We start from the raw sequence: 19,919 nt of genomic DNA on the forward strand, positions 1-19,919 counted from the left end.
TGACATTTTTAGGATCCAGCAAAATACCTGTTGTCCTCTTTGGAAGGCTTGGGTCTAAAGACAGGCTTTTCTTTGAAAGGTTTAAAACTCTGAGGAACAAGAAAACGGTCTTGGAAGCTCTTTAAAAAATAACCAAGTTGTTTCCAGAATTAAGAAAACAATCAATGCTCCCGCTATTTAAATTAGTTTAGAATAGGCTCTTTTTCTCATCATTTGAGGAATATTTTGATTTTCCCCACCCTGAAGATACACACTGCCTTCTACTTAACAGAAAACAAGCATGATTTATTAAAATGATTGAGAAATTAAAGATGACAAGAGAAAGCACTGCTAGGTATTAACATAACATGTTACATAATATATGATAATAATTCTTGCTCTTAAAGATCACAAATTCTAAAAAAAAACTCAAGGAGTAGATATTTAAAAATTTTTTGTTTTTTGTTTACAATAGTGTGGATTAGCAATTCTGAAACTACATTAGGAGTATTCTAAAACTGAACAAGTAAAGATACTGTGAGTAATGAGAGCTAGGTTTCTCATAGTTAGAGAAGGGAGTTACAAACGAGGAAACGGAGAAGGCTAGAATGAACCCTGCAGTGCTGAACTGGAATCAGAGGCATCAGTATGAACTCATGGTTTTTAAGACATAAGAGGGATAGTCAGAAATAGAGATAAAACAGAAATATATATAGAGAAAGAAATACGCACAGAGAAATAGAAAGAAACAGAGAAATAGAGAAATAGAGCTAGAGACATAAAGAGAAATAGAGAGTTACAGGGATGGATGGACGGATGGATCGATGGATGGACAGACAGACAGACAGATAGACAGATGTGTGTTTACACACCCACACACATTTGTTTCCTTGCTCTGTCCACGGAGAGGGTCTACAAGCAATGATAAGCCAATGGCAATGGGCACTTAGTTCCCAGATCTTGGTTTCTAAATATAATTCTCCACTAAAATGAATCAGGGCTCCTTGAGAAAAATGGCTGTTTCTAAGACCAGAACAAGGAACATACTAGATGAGCCTGTAACATTTTACTGGGCCAGAAAGCAAAGAATTGCTCAAAGAACGATGAGGACATGTCGAAGGACACAGAAGTCATCTTGAAGGAGTTCCCACTGGCCCTATCAGGGACAATTTGAGAAATAAAATAAATGGGCTTAGTAATAAATTATAACCCATGGAATAAAATAAGAATTTATGAGTCCACATTGACACAAATAAATGAATAAATAATGAAGAAGAGAAAGCTCAACTTTACAGAAGAATTCCAAATATTAAATGTAGAAGGAATGTCAGAATTAGAAAAATCACCATTTGGTTACCACCAGTGTAATAATGTCAAAGGTAAGAATCACCAAAGGATGTTAAACCTAGCAGGTGAATGCATGATGAGAAGTGTACTTTACATAGTCTCAAAGTATCTCCCCATATCTATTAAATGACAGGGGGAAAATAGTAATTTTACAATAAGAACAAGAAAGTCACCACCTTACCAAGTTATCAAACTTAACATCGCCAGTCACGGGAAAAAATCTTGTGCCTCCTGATATGATGCACTAAGGACCACACCACAGTTTCTATGGTCTTCCTGCTGCAAATGCATAACTGGACTCTAATCCTCAGAAAACATCAGACAGACTCACACTGAGGGATACTGTACAAAATACCTAATTTGTACTCTTCAAAAATGTCAAGGTCATTAAGGATAAGGAAAGAGTGAGGAGGTGTTTCAGATTAGAAGTGATTAAAGAGAAATGATGATTAGATACAGTGTAATTTTGGATTGGATTCTGGACTAAAAATATTTCTTTTATTATAAAGGCCATTAGTGGGAAAACTGATGAAATCTGAATGTTTACAAATTAAATAATACTGAGATGTCAATATTACTTTCCTGATTTTGATAATTATATTGTGGCTATGCCCTGTTTTTAGTAAACACTCATTGAAGTATTTAGAGGCAAAGGGCATCACATCATCAACGTACTCTTAAAAGGTTCAGAATAAAAATGAGTGTGTGCATGTGTGTGTGTGTGTATGGAGAGAAAGAGAGAGAATAACAAAATAAATGTGGTAAAATGTTAACCTTTTTAACCAAGGAAATCTGGGTGAACAATATATGGAAAATGTTTGTACTATTTTTGCAACTTGTTTCTAAGTCTGAAATTATTGCAAAATAAAAACTTTAAATAATTTAACTTGCCATTTGTCCACAGAAACCAGAAAAATAACATTCATGCAGTTTTCATCATTAGCTTCTTGTGACAAACTGAAATCATTCATTGTAACGATAACTCATCACAACAAATAACAAATCATAATCAACTCTTGATATTGGCAGCTATAAATTAAAGAAAAAAAGCCACCTATTGTACATCCCTCCTCTCTTCAAGTCATGGTTAGAACAAATAAGCCCCAGAGGTAATAAACAACTTGGAAGCAGCAATGTATAGTGGAAAGTGTTCTTACAATTCCAACTCAGAAAGTTACACGATATTAATTACACAAATTATCAAATCCCTCTGGGCCACAGTTTCGTTATCTGAAAAATGAAGGGGTTCTATCAGCTCATCTTTGTGGTCCATTCTAATTCTTATAAGAATCTATAAGTGAATTCCAAAATAAAAATGCTTATTGCTTGCTTTACAATTTAACAGTAAAATACAGATGTCACTAAAATCAAAACCTGAAGTCCAAACATAACAACAACAAACTAGACAATAAGTATTCATTAACTATCTACCCTAATTCTTTCCTCCACATTAGATCCCAAAGTGTGTGACCCAGGGCCTGGATCATATCTGGGCCCTCAGTTATTTCTTATAGTCAGGAAGATAAGAATTTCCTTGTGCTTTTTAATTTCTGTAGCTTAACCGCTTCACCAACAAGCACATCCACACATCTTGATGATCAGACTGTCGAGCACGTAAATAGGGAAGTTAATCCTCAGATCTATGGCAGGTAAATAACATCTATCACATCTTTTAAAATATGCACAATGAGATAATCTGAATGGATTTTTTTCTACTTTTCTAGAGAAAATTCAGTGGTACACTAAACACAATTAATAACCACATAAGTATTAACTGTTATTCAGCCAGCTTTAATAAATAAAATTAGGTAACTTAATTGTCATGCCTGAATTGCTAATGCTCTTTTTTGCTTTGTTTTGTTTTTTTGGTTTAAATAATATCACCATTAAACAGAACACTGGGCTGTAATTATTTAAGTAATAAAAAAGTACAACATATAAAGCAAATGGTTTTTTGTAGCAGCTACTCACCTGAGAGCTCTTGCCACATTTAGCTTCTCCTGAAATGATCACAATTTGATTTTGAAGCAGATTCTCCATAAAGGCGTATTTTTCTTTCCATATTGGAAGATCTTCTCTTTCTTTCAGAAGTTTATAATAACGTGATGAATACGGCAATCCATCAAAAGGGTTTAGTTCCAAATCCTCACAGGCCAAAATCCCCTCCTCATCCCCATCACTGGAATCGAGGGATTCAGGAAAATAGCGCTTTTCAGAGGAAGAGTTTGGACACTGCAGTTCTTCTTCTTCCATCTTGCCCAGCAGTGAGCTTAAGCAGCCGACATTCTACAATCAAGCTCCTCCTGTCAATAACCCACTGTGGACAGGGCTGAAAAGTCCACCTACACAAGCTCAGATGTCCCGATCTCTAAGACTTCAGTCCAAGGTTTGAGCAAGTTGAATTCCTCAAATCTCCCTCTGCTCTTCTTTGCTGCGTTACCTACTGTGCTGGCTCACCTCGGCACCCTTAGCACATTAAGTGATTGTCAATAACCCTTAGCACATTAAGTGATTGTCAATAAAACCATGCTAAAAAACAAACAAACAAAAAAGAACAAAAATCAGGTACACATACAAGAAGACATTTGAAAGAAAAAGCATATGCATTCAAAACAAAAGCATTATTTTTTCTAACTGGTTACTGACTGTCATTTCTACTGCCTGTTTAAAAGACTGGGAATAATTTAGGCTAGCTCTTAAAGTTTGGTCGGCTGCAATTTTTTCCTGGCTGGTTTGGAAAACGATTGCACCCTGGACCTGGTGCTCTCTGCCTGACCTCTATCACAGGCCCCTGCATCTTGACTGACAGCGAATAGAAAGCAACAGGGGGACATTGTGATTGTGAGGCTCAATCATGTGGTCACTAATCCCATTACAAAAGAGATGCTGGGCCCTATAAAAAGGAAAATTGTGAGGGTCTGGTGAGTGTTCCCCTAACACTGGCTACAAAAAGTCCATTTTTTAAATTAAGAAATCCTCTAGTTTTTTAAAGAAGAAGAATTTTTATAAAACTTTTCATTTTACAGTTGCTTATGCCAGTTTACAAAGTCAAATGAGGGAAGTGAATTTATTATTTTTTCCATCTGAGGCTATGGCTAGCTTTTATTAATAAGGTCTTTTGTTTGTTTAATTAAACCAGAAATCTCAAGCATATTTCTTGAGATTCCTGGGTCCTGAGCCTAACATGTCAGATTCAAGAGGCAATAAAAGACAGCACTGAATTTAAACAAAGAAGAGACATGAAAGAGCAAACTTTACACCAGTATCTTATTCTCTGTGTGTCAGGTAAGGAGTTCTTCCTCTTCCAATCAACAGTGATTTTTAAAAAATCCAATCAGTATTGCTGGAAATAAGCCCGTGTTCTCATTAGCCAGGTAGAAAGTAAAAAGACAGAGAAACAAATAAAAAAGAACAAATCATGAAATACAGTTCATGATATTCTGTCTCAAATTATTCTTTTTACAACACCCCATTTATCATTAACTCTTGCTTTAGAGTTAGTGGGCTCAAGGGAGAGCTGCTAACCATAAGTAATAAAAAATCTTCTCCATTGGTCAAGCCAGGCTCCAGGAAACAGTCACGCACTCGAGAAACATTTGTTGAGTGTCTTCTCAGGGCTTAAATTAATAAACGAGGCACTACACATACACCTAGGATCTTTTGAGGGCAGGGTCAAGGGCAGGATGGAACTTTTAAAAACTCACACACAAGTGGCTGAAAGAGGGAGAAACTAATAACCAGAGTGGGGAAAGGACTTTTTAGCTCTATGCAGGTAGAGCTCTTCAAAATTCATTCTGAAAGCCACTGTTTCAAAATTAAAATGGAATTATAACAGCATGATAACACAAACATAACATTCTTTAACTTCACAACTCTTCACTGCCCCACTAGTGAGACTAGATCCACAGAACAGCTCCAAGAAACACAAGAGCTTGAGATCACAGGACAAGCTAACTTTAAGAAGGATCCAAGAATCAGAAAATTCTACTGCTTAAGAGAGAAGTTAACATTTATTTTATATTCAATTTTTCTTTTGTTTTGATGAGAATGCCTTCCAAGAGTTCTCAGCCTACATGTAAATTAAGTTGCTGTTATTACGACCAACAATTGCCTTAGGTACTATTTCCGAACTGTTTTACCTTAAAAAAAAAGCACAGCTATTATTTTTACCAAATATATGCCCTTGAGATATTTCTCTTAATTTTATAACACTCCCTAAAAGTGTAATAATCTTATTATTAAAGTAAAATCTTAAGTATTGACCACTTTGAACCCTCGGGAAACAGTCAGGTTTTCTGAATAGCCATCTTTCTAGAGATCTAAGGCTCACCTGGCTGCTTCTTCACCCACATACAGATACATCACCGACTTCTCTGTTATGGCAGACCAAAAATGGCCACAGATCCTTGCCACCACTCCCATGGAGAGGCAGTCTATTTCCTCTCCCTTTGAGTCTGAGCTGGCCCTGTGACTCACTATGACCAGAAGCACGCAGTGAAGAGATGCTGAACCCTGTCACGGCATTCACATGCTTGAAACACTCCCTCTTGGAACTGGTTAGCTGTCCTTCTGAGAGACACCCAAGCCACATAAAGAGGCCACTGGAAAGAGACCAAAGCTGAGCTTCCATCGACAGAAAGCACAGACCACCAACCATGTGGGTGAGCCATGGAAGATGCTCCAGCCTAGTCGAGCCCCCAGACGACCACAGGCCCAGCCAACACGACACCCAGCAGAAGCAGCACCTATGGGAGTCCAGTCACCGGAAGAATCGAGAGAGGGAATACAAGGTCACCGTTGTTGTAAGCTTCTAAGTTCCAGGGTGGTTTGTCTTGCAGCAACAGACAACCAAACAATTGCCTAATAAAAGAGAGTATACTCACAATTTAACTTTTTCTTCATGCCTCAGGGTCACCATTACATCAGTACCTATAACAGAATGATGTCCTCAGATTTCCCTCAAGTGTCCAGGGGCCAAAGGCCAGACTGCAGTCCCAGAACCCTGCTTTTCTCCAGGGATTCAGTACCCACATCACACTGCAGTCTGCATCCTTACCCAGCGAGGCCCTTCTCTGCTGTTCTAACCTGCTCTGCTACCTGGCGCATTAGAAACCAGTTAGGCTTGTTTGACAGAAATACCTGTAAAGGTTGAATCCACAAAGGGCTCTATATTGAATCCAATGAGTCTGAGGGATAAAGCTATGAAGTTTGTGACATCTGTTTTGACTACTCAGAGGGACTTTTTGCTGCTATATAGTTTGAGCTCCAGATTTGGAGGGGGGAGTGGCTGAGACCCCACTAGAGGCTGAGCTTTGAGCCTACCGACCCCCATGATATACACACAGCTCTGCTCATTTATCCTGCAACTGGCATGAGCCATGTCAATGTTTTCTCCCAGAGGCAATTAAATATACACAAGAGATCCATGTTTTGGCCTTTGGCAAATTTAATAGTATAAACACTATTTACATAAATAAGGGAAAACAAATAATATGGTAGGTTACATGTCATTCAAAATAACATTTAATGAAAATTGTCCTGTTATCAGTATAAATTATATTCTACTACAAGAATTTTAAGTCTGAAAGATGGGCATTTACTCCTTTTCAAAGCTATCCTACGTGTATACCATAGATTGCATAACTTACCAACAACTGCCCTTCACAGTGAATCTATTACAACTCTTAAATGAGCATTTATGAAAATAAAACATCTCTAATATAACATGATACAACCTCAACAAGACAGAATCAGAAGTTGCTGTAAGATGAGCTGTGTCTGAGTCATACGTGCTTGGCTCTGGTCCAGTAATGCGAAAAAAATAGTCCATAATAAAGGAAGGATAAAGTCTGCAAGGGATCAAGTGAAACAAGACTGTGAAATTTGTCCTGAATAACTTTTAGGTTTCACTGTTTGATGATCCTCTTCTGCATTTTCCTGTGTGTGTGTGTTCAATTTAACATAAATGCATTCTTCACACCTGGCAAATTCTCAAATGTACAATTGTAGCACTTCGTAGAGACCTGGAGATTTCCCAACACAGTCTCTGGACCTCTTCCCTTCTCCCTAACAGGTCTGCGTGATCTCATCCAGTCTCACGGCTTTCATGCCATCCACACGAGGAGGAGTCCCAGGTACACGCCCTGCCAACCCTCTCTTCTACACTTCAGTCTCACGCATTCAACCACCTACTCATCATCTCCCACTTGGATATTTAATAGGTATTTCAAACTTTACATGTCCAAAACTGAGCTCCCAATATCCACCCCAAAGCCTCAAACCTGGTCCTCCCATCTCAGTTAATTCCTTCTTTTCAATTGCTCAAACCAAAAAATTTGAGGTGATCCTTTTTTTTTTTTTTTTTTTTTGCTGAGGAAGATTCACCTTGAGCTAACATCTGTGGCCACTATTCCTCTATTTTGTATGTGGGTCGCTGCCACAGCATGGTTGATAAGTGGTTAGGTCTGTGCCCGGGATCCGAACACACAAACCCTGGGCCACCGAAGCAGAGCATCCCAAACTTAACCAATATGTCACTGGGCTGGCCCTATCTTTGATTTTTCTTTATTTCAAATCCCACATCTGATCCAACAGATGTGCTAGGCAGAATAAACGCCCTGCAAAGATGTGCATATGCTAATCCCTGGGATCTGTAAGTATGTACTTTGCATGGCAAAAGGGATTGCAGATGTGACTAAATTAAGGACCTTGAGATACAGAGATTATCCTGGTGACCCAATCTAATCAGAAGAGTCTTAAAATCAGAGAACCTTTCCCAGTTAGAGTCAAAGGGAGATATGATTATGAAGGAATGGTCAGAGAAATGTTAACATTGTTGGCTCTGAAAATGGAGGGAGGGGGCCATAAACCAAAGAATGATGTGGGTGACCTCTAGCAGCTGGAAAAGACAAGGAAACGGATTCTCTCCTAGAGTCTCCAGAAAGGAAAACAGCCCTGCCAGCACCTTGATTTTAGCCCACCGAGACCCATGACAGACTTCTAACCTACAGAACCGTAAGATAATAAATTACCACTACAGTTGTGGTAATCTGTTACAGGAACAATAGAAAGCCAGTACATCTGATCATGTCAGTTCTACCTTAGCAATATATCAAGAACGTCACAACCTCCACTGTGAACACTCGGTCTGACCCATCATCCTCTCTCACCCGAATTACTGTAATAGCCTCCTGACTGGTCTTCTTGTTTCCACTCTGAGCCCCTTTGAGTCAATTCTCAATCCAGCAGTCAGAGCGCTCCTCTTAAAGTCAGCTCATGTGTCCTCTGCTCAAAAATCTCTAATGCCTCCCCTTCTCATCCCCCTCCGAGGAAAAACCAAAATCCTTCACAGCATCCACAAGCCCTGTGGGATCTGGACCCACCCCTTCTCTGCCCTCTCTTCCAACAGCTCCTTCCCTCGCTCCCTCTTCTCTAGCCACACTCAAACACCACGGCACGCGCCTGTCTCAGTGACTTTGTGCTTGCTCTTCGCGGTCTGAAGTGTCCTTTCTTGAGATATCCAAACAGCTAGCTCCCTTACTTCATTAAGGGTCTCTATCAAATGTCAACTCAGTGAGGACTTCTCTGCCACCTGGCCACCCTGTCTAAACTTTTACCCACAGCCCCACGCCCCAAAACCACTTTCTAGCCTCTTTTTCTGCTTTGTTTTTTCTCCTTAACACTCACCACAATCTAACATATCTTTTACCCCTTTATTTTGTTCATGGTTGGTGGCCTCCCCCAGAACGCAGGCACCCTCAGCAGGGATTTGTCTGTTTTGCTCACTGTAGCTACAACAGAGCCTGACACATAGTAAGCATTCAATAAATATTTCTTGAATGAATGAATGATGTTAACACATCAGAGATATTTTTGTTCAGCTTTCCCAGTTGCCCTATATTAAGTCAGTGACCAGGTCCTTTAAAACTCCTCGGGACTCTGCTTCTTCCACTTCCCTAGTCCTTCATGCCAAGATGCCGTGACAACCTACTTGTCCTCCTTAGTCTCTCCACGGCAACCCATCTCACATATATTTGCACTTTCATTATTTTACTCTTCTCAAAGTCCAAGGTAGCTCGCTACTGCTGACTGAATAAAGTTTAAACACTCAGGAATTCACTGTTTCTGGATTTCTGTGGCTTTTCTGTCCCTTTTCATGAATGATATTTGACAGACTCTGCTATTATTAAAGGACAGACCTGACAATTGCTGAAACCCCACATTCACAAACTGAAATATTTGTACAGGCTCTTGATTTTCCCTTGAATCACACACCCAAACGACAAATTAACTCCTTTTTCAACATTTAGTAAAGTTGTTTTTCTCTTGCTCCCTTCAGAAGAGTTATTGTGTAGAAAATAACAGGTCTGCACAGAGATTCAGACAACGGCATGCGTCGTGCTTATTCCAGACCACTGACCTCTGGGGCTGCTTGTACATAACCAACATTGAGGATGCAACATCCTTAAATATTAGGGAACTACTCAACTATCTGTACTACTTACTATCTTTTCCCTACATTTTTAGTCTCTCTACTTAGACTGTGTTATTGGAGATATATCCTCTTTGGTAATTTCCTCAGTCTGAACCCAAATATAGTGGGTACTCAACTAGCAATTGGAGGCTGAGTAGATAATAAATGAATCATTTTCTGTTCTTTAGGGATTTTATGCTTTTAAGACTAACATCTGATTGTGTCTTTTCATAAGTGTTATTCCTCCTCTAACAGGTTTTCTCTATCCTCAAGTTTTCTCAATCTCAATGCCTACACATTCACGTCTTCCATTTTCTTATTCAACCAGTACTTGAGTGCCTACTAAGTGTCTGCACGGTGAACATACCGATGACACAGTGTGAACAGGCAGCTCTGGTTTTTGTCCTCATGGGGCTTACAGTCTAGCTGAGGCTGAGGGTGGGGTGAGAAACAAAGACCCTTAGTCTTGTAGTCAAGTAGCTACAAGAAGGAAAATGTGGCTGGTACATAATAGGAGAGAGAAACAGTCTCTGGTACAGACAAGTTCATAGATGAGACAGTGGCCAGATAACAAAAGAATTGATATGTGATGGTAAAGAGACTGTGTTTTATTTTAAGTGCCATGGGTCTAACTCACCCAGTCATTTCTTGATCAGAATTTTTTTTAGTCTCTTCATGCTTTTCTTTACAATTCTTCTCTTAAATCTGATAGGTTACTCTATTTTCTTAACATTATCTATAATCTTTCCAACACCCACCTTCAGCTTTCTTAAAGTCATTTGTGAGATTAAGTTCTAGAAGAGCTGGTGACAGTTTAACGCAAATGGCAGAATGGAATAAACAGTGGGGTGATGGAGCAGGCTTACCAAGTAGAGCAGTAACAGAAACCAATAAATCACTTTCATGTGAGAAAATTATAAGAAATATTAAAAACTAAATAACATTTCTTGACTTGAGCATTTTACACTACTTTCCCATAGGTCTATAAAAATAGGTCTGTTCTATGATCTAATTCACAGCCAATGCCTTTCCATCTCTATTGTTTAGAAAAAGCTCTTTAGGTGGAAAAAGTACACACACACACACACATATACATAAACACGTCTTGCTTTTAAAAAAATTATTCTTTTTTATGACTCTGAAATTTGTTTTGACACTATCTGACCAATGCACTATTCTTGAAGAATTGGTGCTATTCTCTATCAAAGCTTTAGAAATATTTTAATATCTATTTAATGTCTCTTTATATACTGTAGAGCAGAAAACCATTTATTATTCACATGTTTGCATACAGGATCAAATAGAGAATCAGTGATTAAAAAAATAAAACCTAAGGATGAATCATCTATACCACTAATCTTAAAAAGTTGTGCTTTTGTCGTTTATATTAAAAACTCAGATATGCCCTAGTTTTGCAGATTTCTGAATCTCCTGGAAGAAATACCACCTTGATAAATTGAGCTCTGACCTCTATCATGATAGTATAAACGCTGAAAAAATAAAAGGTACTAAGTCTATCCTTGTATGAGCACAGCTTAGTAAAAGGAAACATCTGTCTACGTGGAACCTTTGGAACCAAGCTGCAATACTTCCGCAAACACTCGCTGCACGTACAACACACTTATTCAGACTTGCACTTTTTGTCTCTCGCTCTAGGTTTACAGTAGATTTCCTAAAGTCAAGATCCATTTCTGAGCCATCTTTGCAACTCCTACAAAATAAGATAAAGGGCTTTGCACAGACTATGTGATCAATAAATATCTGCCGAACTAATAAACCATATACTTATAACCCATGATTGTTTAGAAGAGGGAAGGTTAATGAGGCATTAGGAGCGAATAACAACAGTCTTCAGGATAGAGGGCTATTATTTTTTGAAGAACGGGATCGTTGGTCCAATATTCCATGCCAATTCTATTCAGAGTGCTTGTTCATGGCAAGATAAGGAGCTTGCAATAGAATGTAAATCAACTCATCATTTCCTTCATGAGGAAGTCTTGCTATTAAAAAAGTTACTGACCTAAACAGTACAATCAGTGCCATAGTCTATGTACAATCTGGCACAAGCTCCTCATCTCACTGCAAGCCAGTAATAATCTGTGGACTGGCACTGGCCTGCAGACCACACTTTGAGAAGCATGATTCTATACTACCAATAAAGTTGGACTGATAATAATGATAACAATAACGAAAATGATCATAATTCTACCAATTAGTTTTTATAGTGCTTACTGGGTGCCAGGTGCTATAGCCACTTAAAACTTTATACAGATTATTTCATTTAAACTCTAAGAACCTCCTGAGGGTTTACTTTACTATTTCCATTTTTCAAATGAGGAAATTAAGCCTTCGGGGTTTAGTTAATTTATCTAGCTTCTAGCAGCTCGTCTGTGGTAGAACAGGTGCCTGAAGCCAGGCAGTGTGCTCTCAGCTTCACCCCAGTCAAGTGTACAGTGTAGGTGTAACCATGCTGCCTCCTGACCGCATTAGGAACGTGAGCTCAGGCTGCAACACTGGGGTGAAGAAATACTTGACACTATGAGAGATGTCAGGCAGGGTGGTCTGGAGGAAACACATGAACCAGAAAATGTATAGTTCTTTTATGGAAAGAAAAACACTGAAAAATTTTGAAAAACATGGTTCTAATCACCCACATGGAGTTACAGTCAAATATTTAGTACATAAATTTTATCTCCCAGGCATGTTACACTTTAATTGTAACAAAAGACCTATCAGTCCTGGGACTTTAGAAGGTTACCCCTTTGTCTGCCTTGGTTTTAACTGGCTCAGAGCTCCCAAAAGTATATCCTATTTGGTTTCCAGTATCTACTTAAAACTTTTCTTGAACAAGATAAGGTAAAAATTCAGAATTTATTTTAATAACCTTATTTCTAGACTTCTAACAAGTTGACTTTATTTTGATCTTAAGTAGCAAATCGAATTAATTGGCTTTTAAAAAGCACTCAAAAAAAAGTGATTCACTTTTAACTCAATATTAGTTCATACCAAATGATTCACTTTTAACTCAAATATTAGCTTCAATAACCAATCCTGCACAATTAATTCTTTTTAAGAATCCTACATTCTACTGGTAATTTAAAACTTTTTAGACATATACAGGAAGACTTCCCAAGCTCAATCAATGCCTATGTATTATAATAACATATCAAGCCCCACATATAAGTTTGTAAATCAAGGGAAATTTTGTAAATTTTGTTGGAATTTCAAACGACTGTGCCACTCAGTGCTTTTCAATATTGATGATTTTTTTTTACTGCATAGTATTCTAAAAACTTACACTGAGTAAAAGCAGAATTAATCAAGGTGCTAAAACATTAATTTGGCTTACTTAGGCAATCTAGTTAGATACCTGAGCAAATGGATGAGATTCACTAAAAGCTGAAATCTAAATAGGTTATTGCCAGTCTCCCTAAGGAAGTTAACATATTTATTTTACCTTTCACATATACAAAATGAACTTTTTACCCATCTTTTTTTTTAAAGACAGTATTTGCATCATCATAACTCCTGCAGTTACATTTTACTTGAATTATTGTTCCAAATAGAGATTGTGAGAAACCACAAATATCAGGAAATTTTCCTTTTTGGTAACAAAGTAATAGGTAGTCATTTTGCATTAACTTTAATAAAACAATAATAGATTCAAAAACTATGTTGTGGGTTCTATGGCAGGTGGAGGAAAATGTAACTATTTCAGGGAATGACAATACATGAGCCCCTCAAGAGTAGGGACTCTGTTACATGAGTCTTTCCAGATCTTCACCTTACCTTTCTGGCCACTCCCCTTTAGTCTCCTTGGGTTCTTCCACCACACCCTCTTTCTAATATAAGATATCTATGTACCCCAGGGTTCCATCCTTAACCCTCTTCTCACTCCACATAATCTCCCTGGAGAAAATCATTCACATTTTAACTTTAGTTGCTGAATGCTTGACCCAAATGTCTATCTTCAGCTCAGACTTCTTTCTTTAGTTCCAGACCTACATGTCCACTACTCCTTACAGGACATCCCAACTTAGATGACAGGCGTTTCAAGCATTAATGTTCAAAACTGAACCCATCATCTAGCCCATCTCCTACACTCCTCAAAATGAAAAAGAAAAAGACCTCTTTCCTTCTTTTGTGTTCTAGATTTCAACAACCAGCAGAACAATCCCCTCTATCAGCTGGGAGTCATCCCTGGCTTCTCCCTCTTCTTTACCTGCTACAACACCGAGACCCGTCAATACTACCTCTCAGCGGCCCCCTCCCCCCATTCCCACCACCACTGCCTTAGTTATCTCATCATTTCACCATGGAATTACTGCAAAATCTCCAATTTTGTTTTTTCTGCCTCTAAGGTTGGCTTTCCATCCATCCGTCTTTCACATGCTGCCAGTGATCCCTTTCAAATGCAAAAGTGATTGTGAGCCCAATCCTTCTCACTACCTCCAGCATAAAAACCTCACTCCTTAGGTTCTTTCTGATTTAGCCTCTATTTGTCTCTCCAGCCTCACTTCCTTCCACTCTCTTCTAAGTTTTCTCTGCTCTGGCCACAATGAACTACTACTAAGAGCTGTCCCTTCTTGCTTCTGTGTCTTTGCTGAAGCTGTTCCTCTGCCTAGGAAGCCCTCCTGCCCTCACACACAATCCGTCCAGTCATTTCCTATTCCCTTACGAACCAAATAGCAACTCCAACACCCAGGAAGTACCTAACACACTCGGGATGCTCAATAAATGTCTGCTGTATGCCTGAATCAATAACCCTTTACAGTAAGAAATTCCTTACAATACACAAGATATTTTCATTCCTATCTATAAACACATTTATTTTGATTCTCATAACTCGACTATTAGACAACCACTGCAAGTTTTATTAACCCCAGTTATCAATGAGGAAATAGTAGCTCATGACTTTCCAAGGTGGCATAGCTAGAAATTAATGCAATCATCCCTAAAGGCTTGTCCTCTTTCTATTATGATCCTACTTAGATTATCAGGTATACTCTGAAAACCCACTATGAGCTAAAAGGAATAGAGAAGCCTAAGTCAAGGACTCAGCTCCTAAAATGTTTAATCCAATCAGAGGCACAAGATGCATATGCATAAGATGAGAGAAAACTCTAGAAGAAAGTATAGTATAGGGCAAGGTGCCAAACTGTGCAGTGCCCCCAGAAGGAGAGAGAAGTGCATTTAGTGGGCATTAGCCTAATCCTGGAAAACTTTCCAGAAAGGTGGGAGAGGGCACCATGGTCCTGCAGCCTGATTATACAATGAATGAGTAAAAGGGTTGAGAGGTGGGCATTCCTTGAGTCCAACAATTTGAATGTAGACCATGCCAGATCTGGACGACAAAGAGGAAACAGCAAAAATGGAAATTTAATTGTTTTCTACCTTCGACTGAACTTAAGAGTTGTAGAAAGTAACAGAGAGAGGAAAAAGTACCTTCATTCTGGTAAAATAAAAAACAAACAAAAATCCAAAAACAAAAAGAAAACTTCTTCCAGCTTATGACAGTAAGGCTGGAAACAGAAATAACACATTCATTGGCTTTTTTTTTTAATCATCCTACTTGCATTAAATAATGTTAATGTCCTACTAGTTATTTTTACTTTGAATTCTGATATGGCCAAAAGATTTAAAAAAGAAAAAGAAAGGCTACAGCTGTCTTTTCATTGCTACCTTGTTCTTCTCTGGTGATAGTGCTTTAGTTTGCTACATTTAGGTAAGCATCAGCAAAGTAAACAATAATGTAACTATTCTAACCAGTGATGAGCTTGGAAATTTTTTTTTTTTAAATCAGGACTTTGTTTTTCACTTGACCACCAAAAACATCCTGAACGTGCCAGTGAAAAGAAATAGAAAATATAGTGGTAGAAAACCCCAAAAAGAGACAACCAGCACCTTTACCATCCATCTCAACCTCTATCCCATTAGCAACTTTCTGACCTCAGGATATTTCCTCCAATAATAAAGCATATCCCTTTATCCAAAGTAATTTTTCTAAAGCTCTTCCCATTCATTCAATAGACATTTAACAAGTTCATTATACTGGGTGCCTGCAGGGAGAAAGAGAAACTGAGTATTGTCCCTGCCTTAGACATTTTAGTGCTTTTCCCTCCCACTGCTTCCATCCCACAACCAGTCATTTCTTCCATAAGTACACTATCCCCTAAAATCAAATGTTGCTTTTCACAGTTGCCAAAGTCACCTATTACCCGAAATATGTCAATGCAAGACTTCCTCAATGTCAACTTCACAGCTACGGATAAAATCATTCTTCTATACTACTATAAAGTATTTCACAAATACATAGCTCTATTTTTTTCAACCTTAAACTGTGTGCAGCTACCAAATTCTTGAGTCCTTATTACTTTAGCAGGGAGATCTTTATTACTTTAGCATGGAGATCTGCAACGTGGTTTCTTTTTTCTGTTCTTTTTAAATACAAATGCCTAATCCTTTACTGTTTGGGAAATTTTTTTGTGTGTGTGTGAGGAAGATCAGCCCTGAGCTAACATCCATGCCAATCCTCCTCTTTTTGTTGAGGAAGACTGGCCCTGAGCTAACATCTATTGCCAATCCTCCTCCTTTTATTTTCCCCAAAGCCCCAGTAGACAGCTGCACGTCATAGTTGCACATCCTTCTAGTTGCTGTATGTGGGACGTGGCCTCGGCACGTCCAGAGAAGCAGTGCATTGGTGCCAGTGCGCGCCGGGGATCCGAACCCAGGCCGCCAATAGCGGAGCACTCACATTTAACCGCTAAGCCACGGGGCCGGCCCTGTTTGGGAAAATTTAACCCATCTCTTTTTTGTGTTAATAAATGCTAGGTTTTTATCACTATCTTGTCACTTTTGATTATGATATTACTAATGAGCATCACTATGTTTGTTCCTTGGATGAAAAGACCAATTCATGATTTTGCTAATAATATGAAAACTAGAATCTAAAAATGTTGTACAGAAGTAGTGTTGCTCTTAGATACTTTCTGTCTAAAAATGCATGTTTCAGAAACAGACAGTTAAGGTACCATGAAGTGTTTACCTTCCGACCTGAATTTATTACTTTAATATTTTAGCTTATGAATTTACGGGTTCTGTATATATCACACTGCTTGTCAATATACACACACAAACCTTCTTGCTTGGGCAATTAATCTGGAAAAGTTTCCCTACAGTCTGAGAGAGGAAAGCTTAATTTGGTGGAATATAATAAATGTCCGTTTCCATCACAGAATATATGCTTCTCAGGTTCAATTAACCTCTGAATGATTCTCTAAGAGGAAAGTAATTCTCCTTGGTGTCCTTGTCATCTACGCAGTGGAAATCTCTCTAGTGGCAAAAGAATGAGTAATCACTTACATGACCCAAAAAGGGCTCCTTTTCATCTCCCTCAAGTACTGTCGAGAGCAGCGAGAGGAACTGATGGAGGGGGCCATAATCTCCAGACGTCAGGACAGAAATCAAGCATACAGTTTTCCTCCCACCTGCGCGTTCATGCTCCTTTTTCTTCTCTTTCCTTCTCCATTTTACTCTCCTTACAGCTCGTTTTTCTTAACCTATGACACTCTCCTGGCTGTTTGAATTTTTACAACCTACCAGATAAAATCCCTTGTGATCCTCAAAGCTTCCTTAAAGCACAATCTGCATCAGTGTTTTAAAAACCAGTATTATGAAAGACTATGGTGTGGGATAACGCTACATTTGTGTAACAGCACTACAAAGTTTTGGTAAAAAACCTGCGGGCTGATTCCATAACTTAACCGAAAACCGGGAGGATTGAAACAAACGAAACAGACAAAAAAAACTAACCCAACCGGCAAGATCCGACCCGGGCCCGCGGCCTGAAAAGTGATACTTGGGACGACAGAGCACTGCAGGGAAAAGGAGTTCTCCGGGGCTTCAGGACTCAAGAGCACCCTTGGCCCCGGGCTGACCACTGCTTCCCGCAAGTGTGGCACGGCTGAGCCCCTCCCGCCGCCGCGGGACCCCCGGCGGGACGGGGGTGTGCAAAGGTCGGCTCCTCCCGCCGAGACGCGGGCTCCGGGCGGCGGTGGCGGGGAGGCCGCCTTCCCCGGCGGCGGCTCGGGCGTCGGGGCGGGCTCGTCCGGAGCCAACGGCGGCAGGGGCCCCCAGGCGGCGGGGGCGCGCGGAGCCCCGCGGCCGCAACAGGTGCGCCCGGGCCGCCCACCGCCCCTCCCGCCGCCGGGCCGGCCTTTACCTGCAGCGGCGGCTCCCGAGTCCCGGGAGGGAGGCCCAGGCCCGGCCGCCCTTCCCCACCGGGCAGGCCGAGCTCGCCGGACGCACGGACCGAAGGACCGACGGACGCCTGGCGACGGCGACGGCGGGCCCGCAGGCCCCGCCCTAAAGGCGCAGGCAGAGGCCGCGGCGGGGGCGCAAGGGCCGCCAGGGAGGCCGCGACCGCCCCACCAGGCCGCAAGGGCAAAGTCTAGAGCTGGCGACGGGGCCGCCCCTCTCGCTGGGTCCCGGCGGCGACGCGCGGGCCTCGTGCTCGCCCGCGTTTCCTCGCGGCTTTTGGTCCCTCCCTCCCGCCGTCCTTCTTGCCCCTCCTCCCCCGCCCTCCGGGTTGTCAGGGCAACCCGAGCGACGCCTGCCCCGAGGAGAGGCGTTAGGAGGGGCGGCGGCGGCGGCGGCGGCGGCGGCGGCGGCGGCGGCGGCGGCGGGGCTCGGCCCGTAGGGGCCCGGGAGCAGCTGACCATGGAGCCCCAGAGTAAGGGGGCGTGGGCGGGCCGGGGCTCCCCGGGAACGGCTCTGCGGGCTTTTAAGGTCTTTGACGTGGAAATACGGGTCTTCCCCACGCGTTTTCTCTCGTGGAGACAAGAGAAGGGGGCTGAATCCTGCCGAGGGTGTCCAGTTGGGTCACGAGCCCCGAGGGTGTCCGCTGGAAGCCAAAGGAGAGCTCGGTGGTGTGGACGGGAGGAAGCAGCGCCCCCAGCGTTCCTTCCTGAAATTACCCCCTAGCAAATTCATTTATTGTTACTATTACTGTCACATTTCTTGTTACTATTATTGTCATTATTTTAGTTTGGTAGTTTGATTCATTAATTGTAAATGGCAATCCTGCTTTTAAAATGTCAGCCATTAAACGTGCAACGAGGCTGGGTCTTATATTTATTGGAGACCTGGTCCTCTCTCAATAGTCTGAGATTTGAATCAGAAAAAAAAAAATTGAGCTTTGTTCAAGAGTATTTGGTTCATTGCTAGAGGTTCTACGAGGTAGGACACGCAAAAGTTTTTTTGAATTTCTTTTTCTGTTTCCCACATTATTTGGCAAAACGTGTGCAGTCTAGAGTTATCAGGTCTAATACAAGCTTTAACTCCCCCCCCCCCCAAATCTCTCTAGGGACATAGTGCTTGGTCCTTCTTGCCCAAGCTAATGTTTTATTGCTCCCTTTGTTCTTAAAATAAGAATAATGTTTTCAATAGAAACTTGAATGACCTTAAACCTGTATAGAAGGATGCAGTTTGGCTCTCGAAGCCAAGTCGTTTTTTCTTGCACAATTTCAGAGGTGGAAGTACTCAGACCATATCCATTCTCTGGGGGAAATGCTGGCATTTTTAAAGGTGGTTAGTTTCCGAGAAGAAGGTTTTAAAGACTTTTTCCTTTCTTTGAACTGTTGAGAGTTATAGTGCTTGAATTGATTTTATACAGTATCCTGCCATTTGCATTTTTAACCCTCTGGATTCTACATTTTATCTAACCTGTTGAAAGAAATATAACATATAACAATAGTAAAATTTTTTTTTTAATACTAAAATTTTTGTCTCATGTCAAACTGATGCCAGGCTATGTATCTTCTCTTTTTAGAGAAGAAATGAATTGAAGTGAAATATATTTTTTTAAAGACAGCAACTTTATTTCTTCAGATTTGTTATTGTTTAAAAGTGTATACTATAAATATCAAGTTCTTCGCTGCTCACTGTCTTTATCCACTCACTTATTCATAGTATCTGTTATGTTTCAGACACTGTTCTAGGGGTTGAGGATTGACCAATGGATAGGACAGTGTTAGTTTTGTTCTCCCAGAAAAACTGAGCAGAGACTTGCCCAAGAACATCTGACGCCTCTCTGGGGTCTGAGATTAGGGTAAAGGAGATG

At 40.5% G+C, this 19,919-nt stretch overlaps 3 protein-coding genes across 3 annotated transcripts in view; 1 reads left to right on the plus strand and 2 right to left on the minus strand.

Annotated features, from left to right (window-relative positions):
* The window catches only part of DHX32 (DEAH-box helicase 32 (putative)), a 39,539-nt gene extending 35,723 nt beyond the window's left edge, over positions 1-3,816 (minus strand). Inside the window, exon 1 of the mRNA XM_058544261.1 lies at positions 3,298-3,816. Coding sequence (XP_058400244.1) covers positions 3,298-3,579 — 282 coding nt within the window. The 5' untranslated portion in view covers positions 3,580-3,816. The remainder of the gene's footprint in view (positions 1-3,297) is intronic.
* A 3-nt stretch (positions 3,817-3,819) lies between these two features.
* Positions 3,820-18,519, minus strand: LOC131407642 (transcription initiation factor TFIID subunit 4-like). Its single transcript, XM_058544397.1, has 4 exons — positions 18,492-18,519; positions 18,021-18,410; positions 6,210-6,255; positions 3,820-3,855 (listed from the first exon to the last, which is right to left on the minus strand). Exons 1-4 carry the CDS (start codon positions 18,517-18,519, stop codon positions 3,831-3,833), a joined length of 489 nt encoding a protein of 162 aa, XP_058400380.1. The 3' UTR covers positions 3,820-3,830.
* FANK1 (fibronectin type III and ankyrin repeat domains 1) overlaps positions 18,475-19,919 on the plus strand; it is a 99,908-nt gene continuing 98,463 nt past the window's right edge. The window contains exon 1 of the mRNA XM_058544271.1: positions 18,475-18,530. Within this exon, the coding sequence (XP_058400254.1) occupies positions 18,518-18,530 (13 nt within the window). The 5' untranslated portion in view covers positions 18,475-18,517. The remainder of the gene's footprint in view (positions 18,531-19,919) is intronic.

This window comes from Diceros bicornis, chromosome 6 (genome assembly GCF_020826845.1).
Source record: "Diceros bicornis minor isolate mBicDic1 chromosome 6, mDicBic1.mat.cur, whole genome shotgun sequence".
Classification (NCBI taxonomy): Eukaryota; Metazoa; Chordata; class Mammalia; order Perissodactyla; family Rhinocerotidae; genus Diceros; species Diceros bicornis.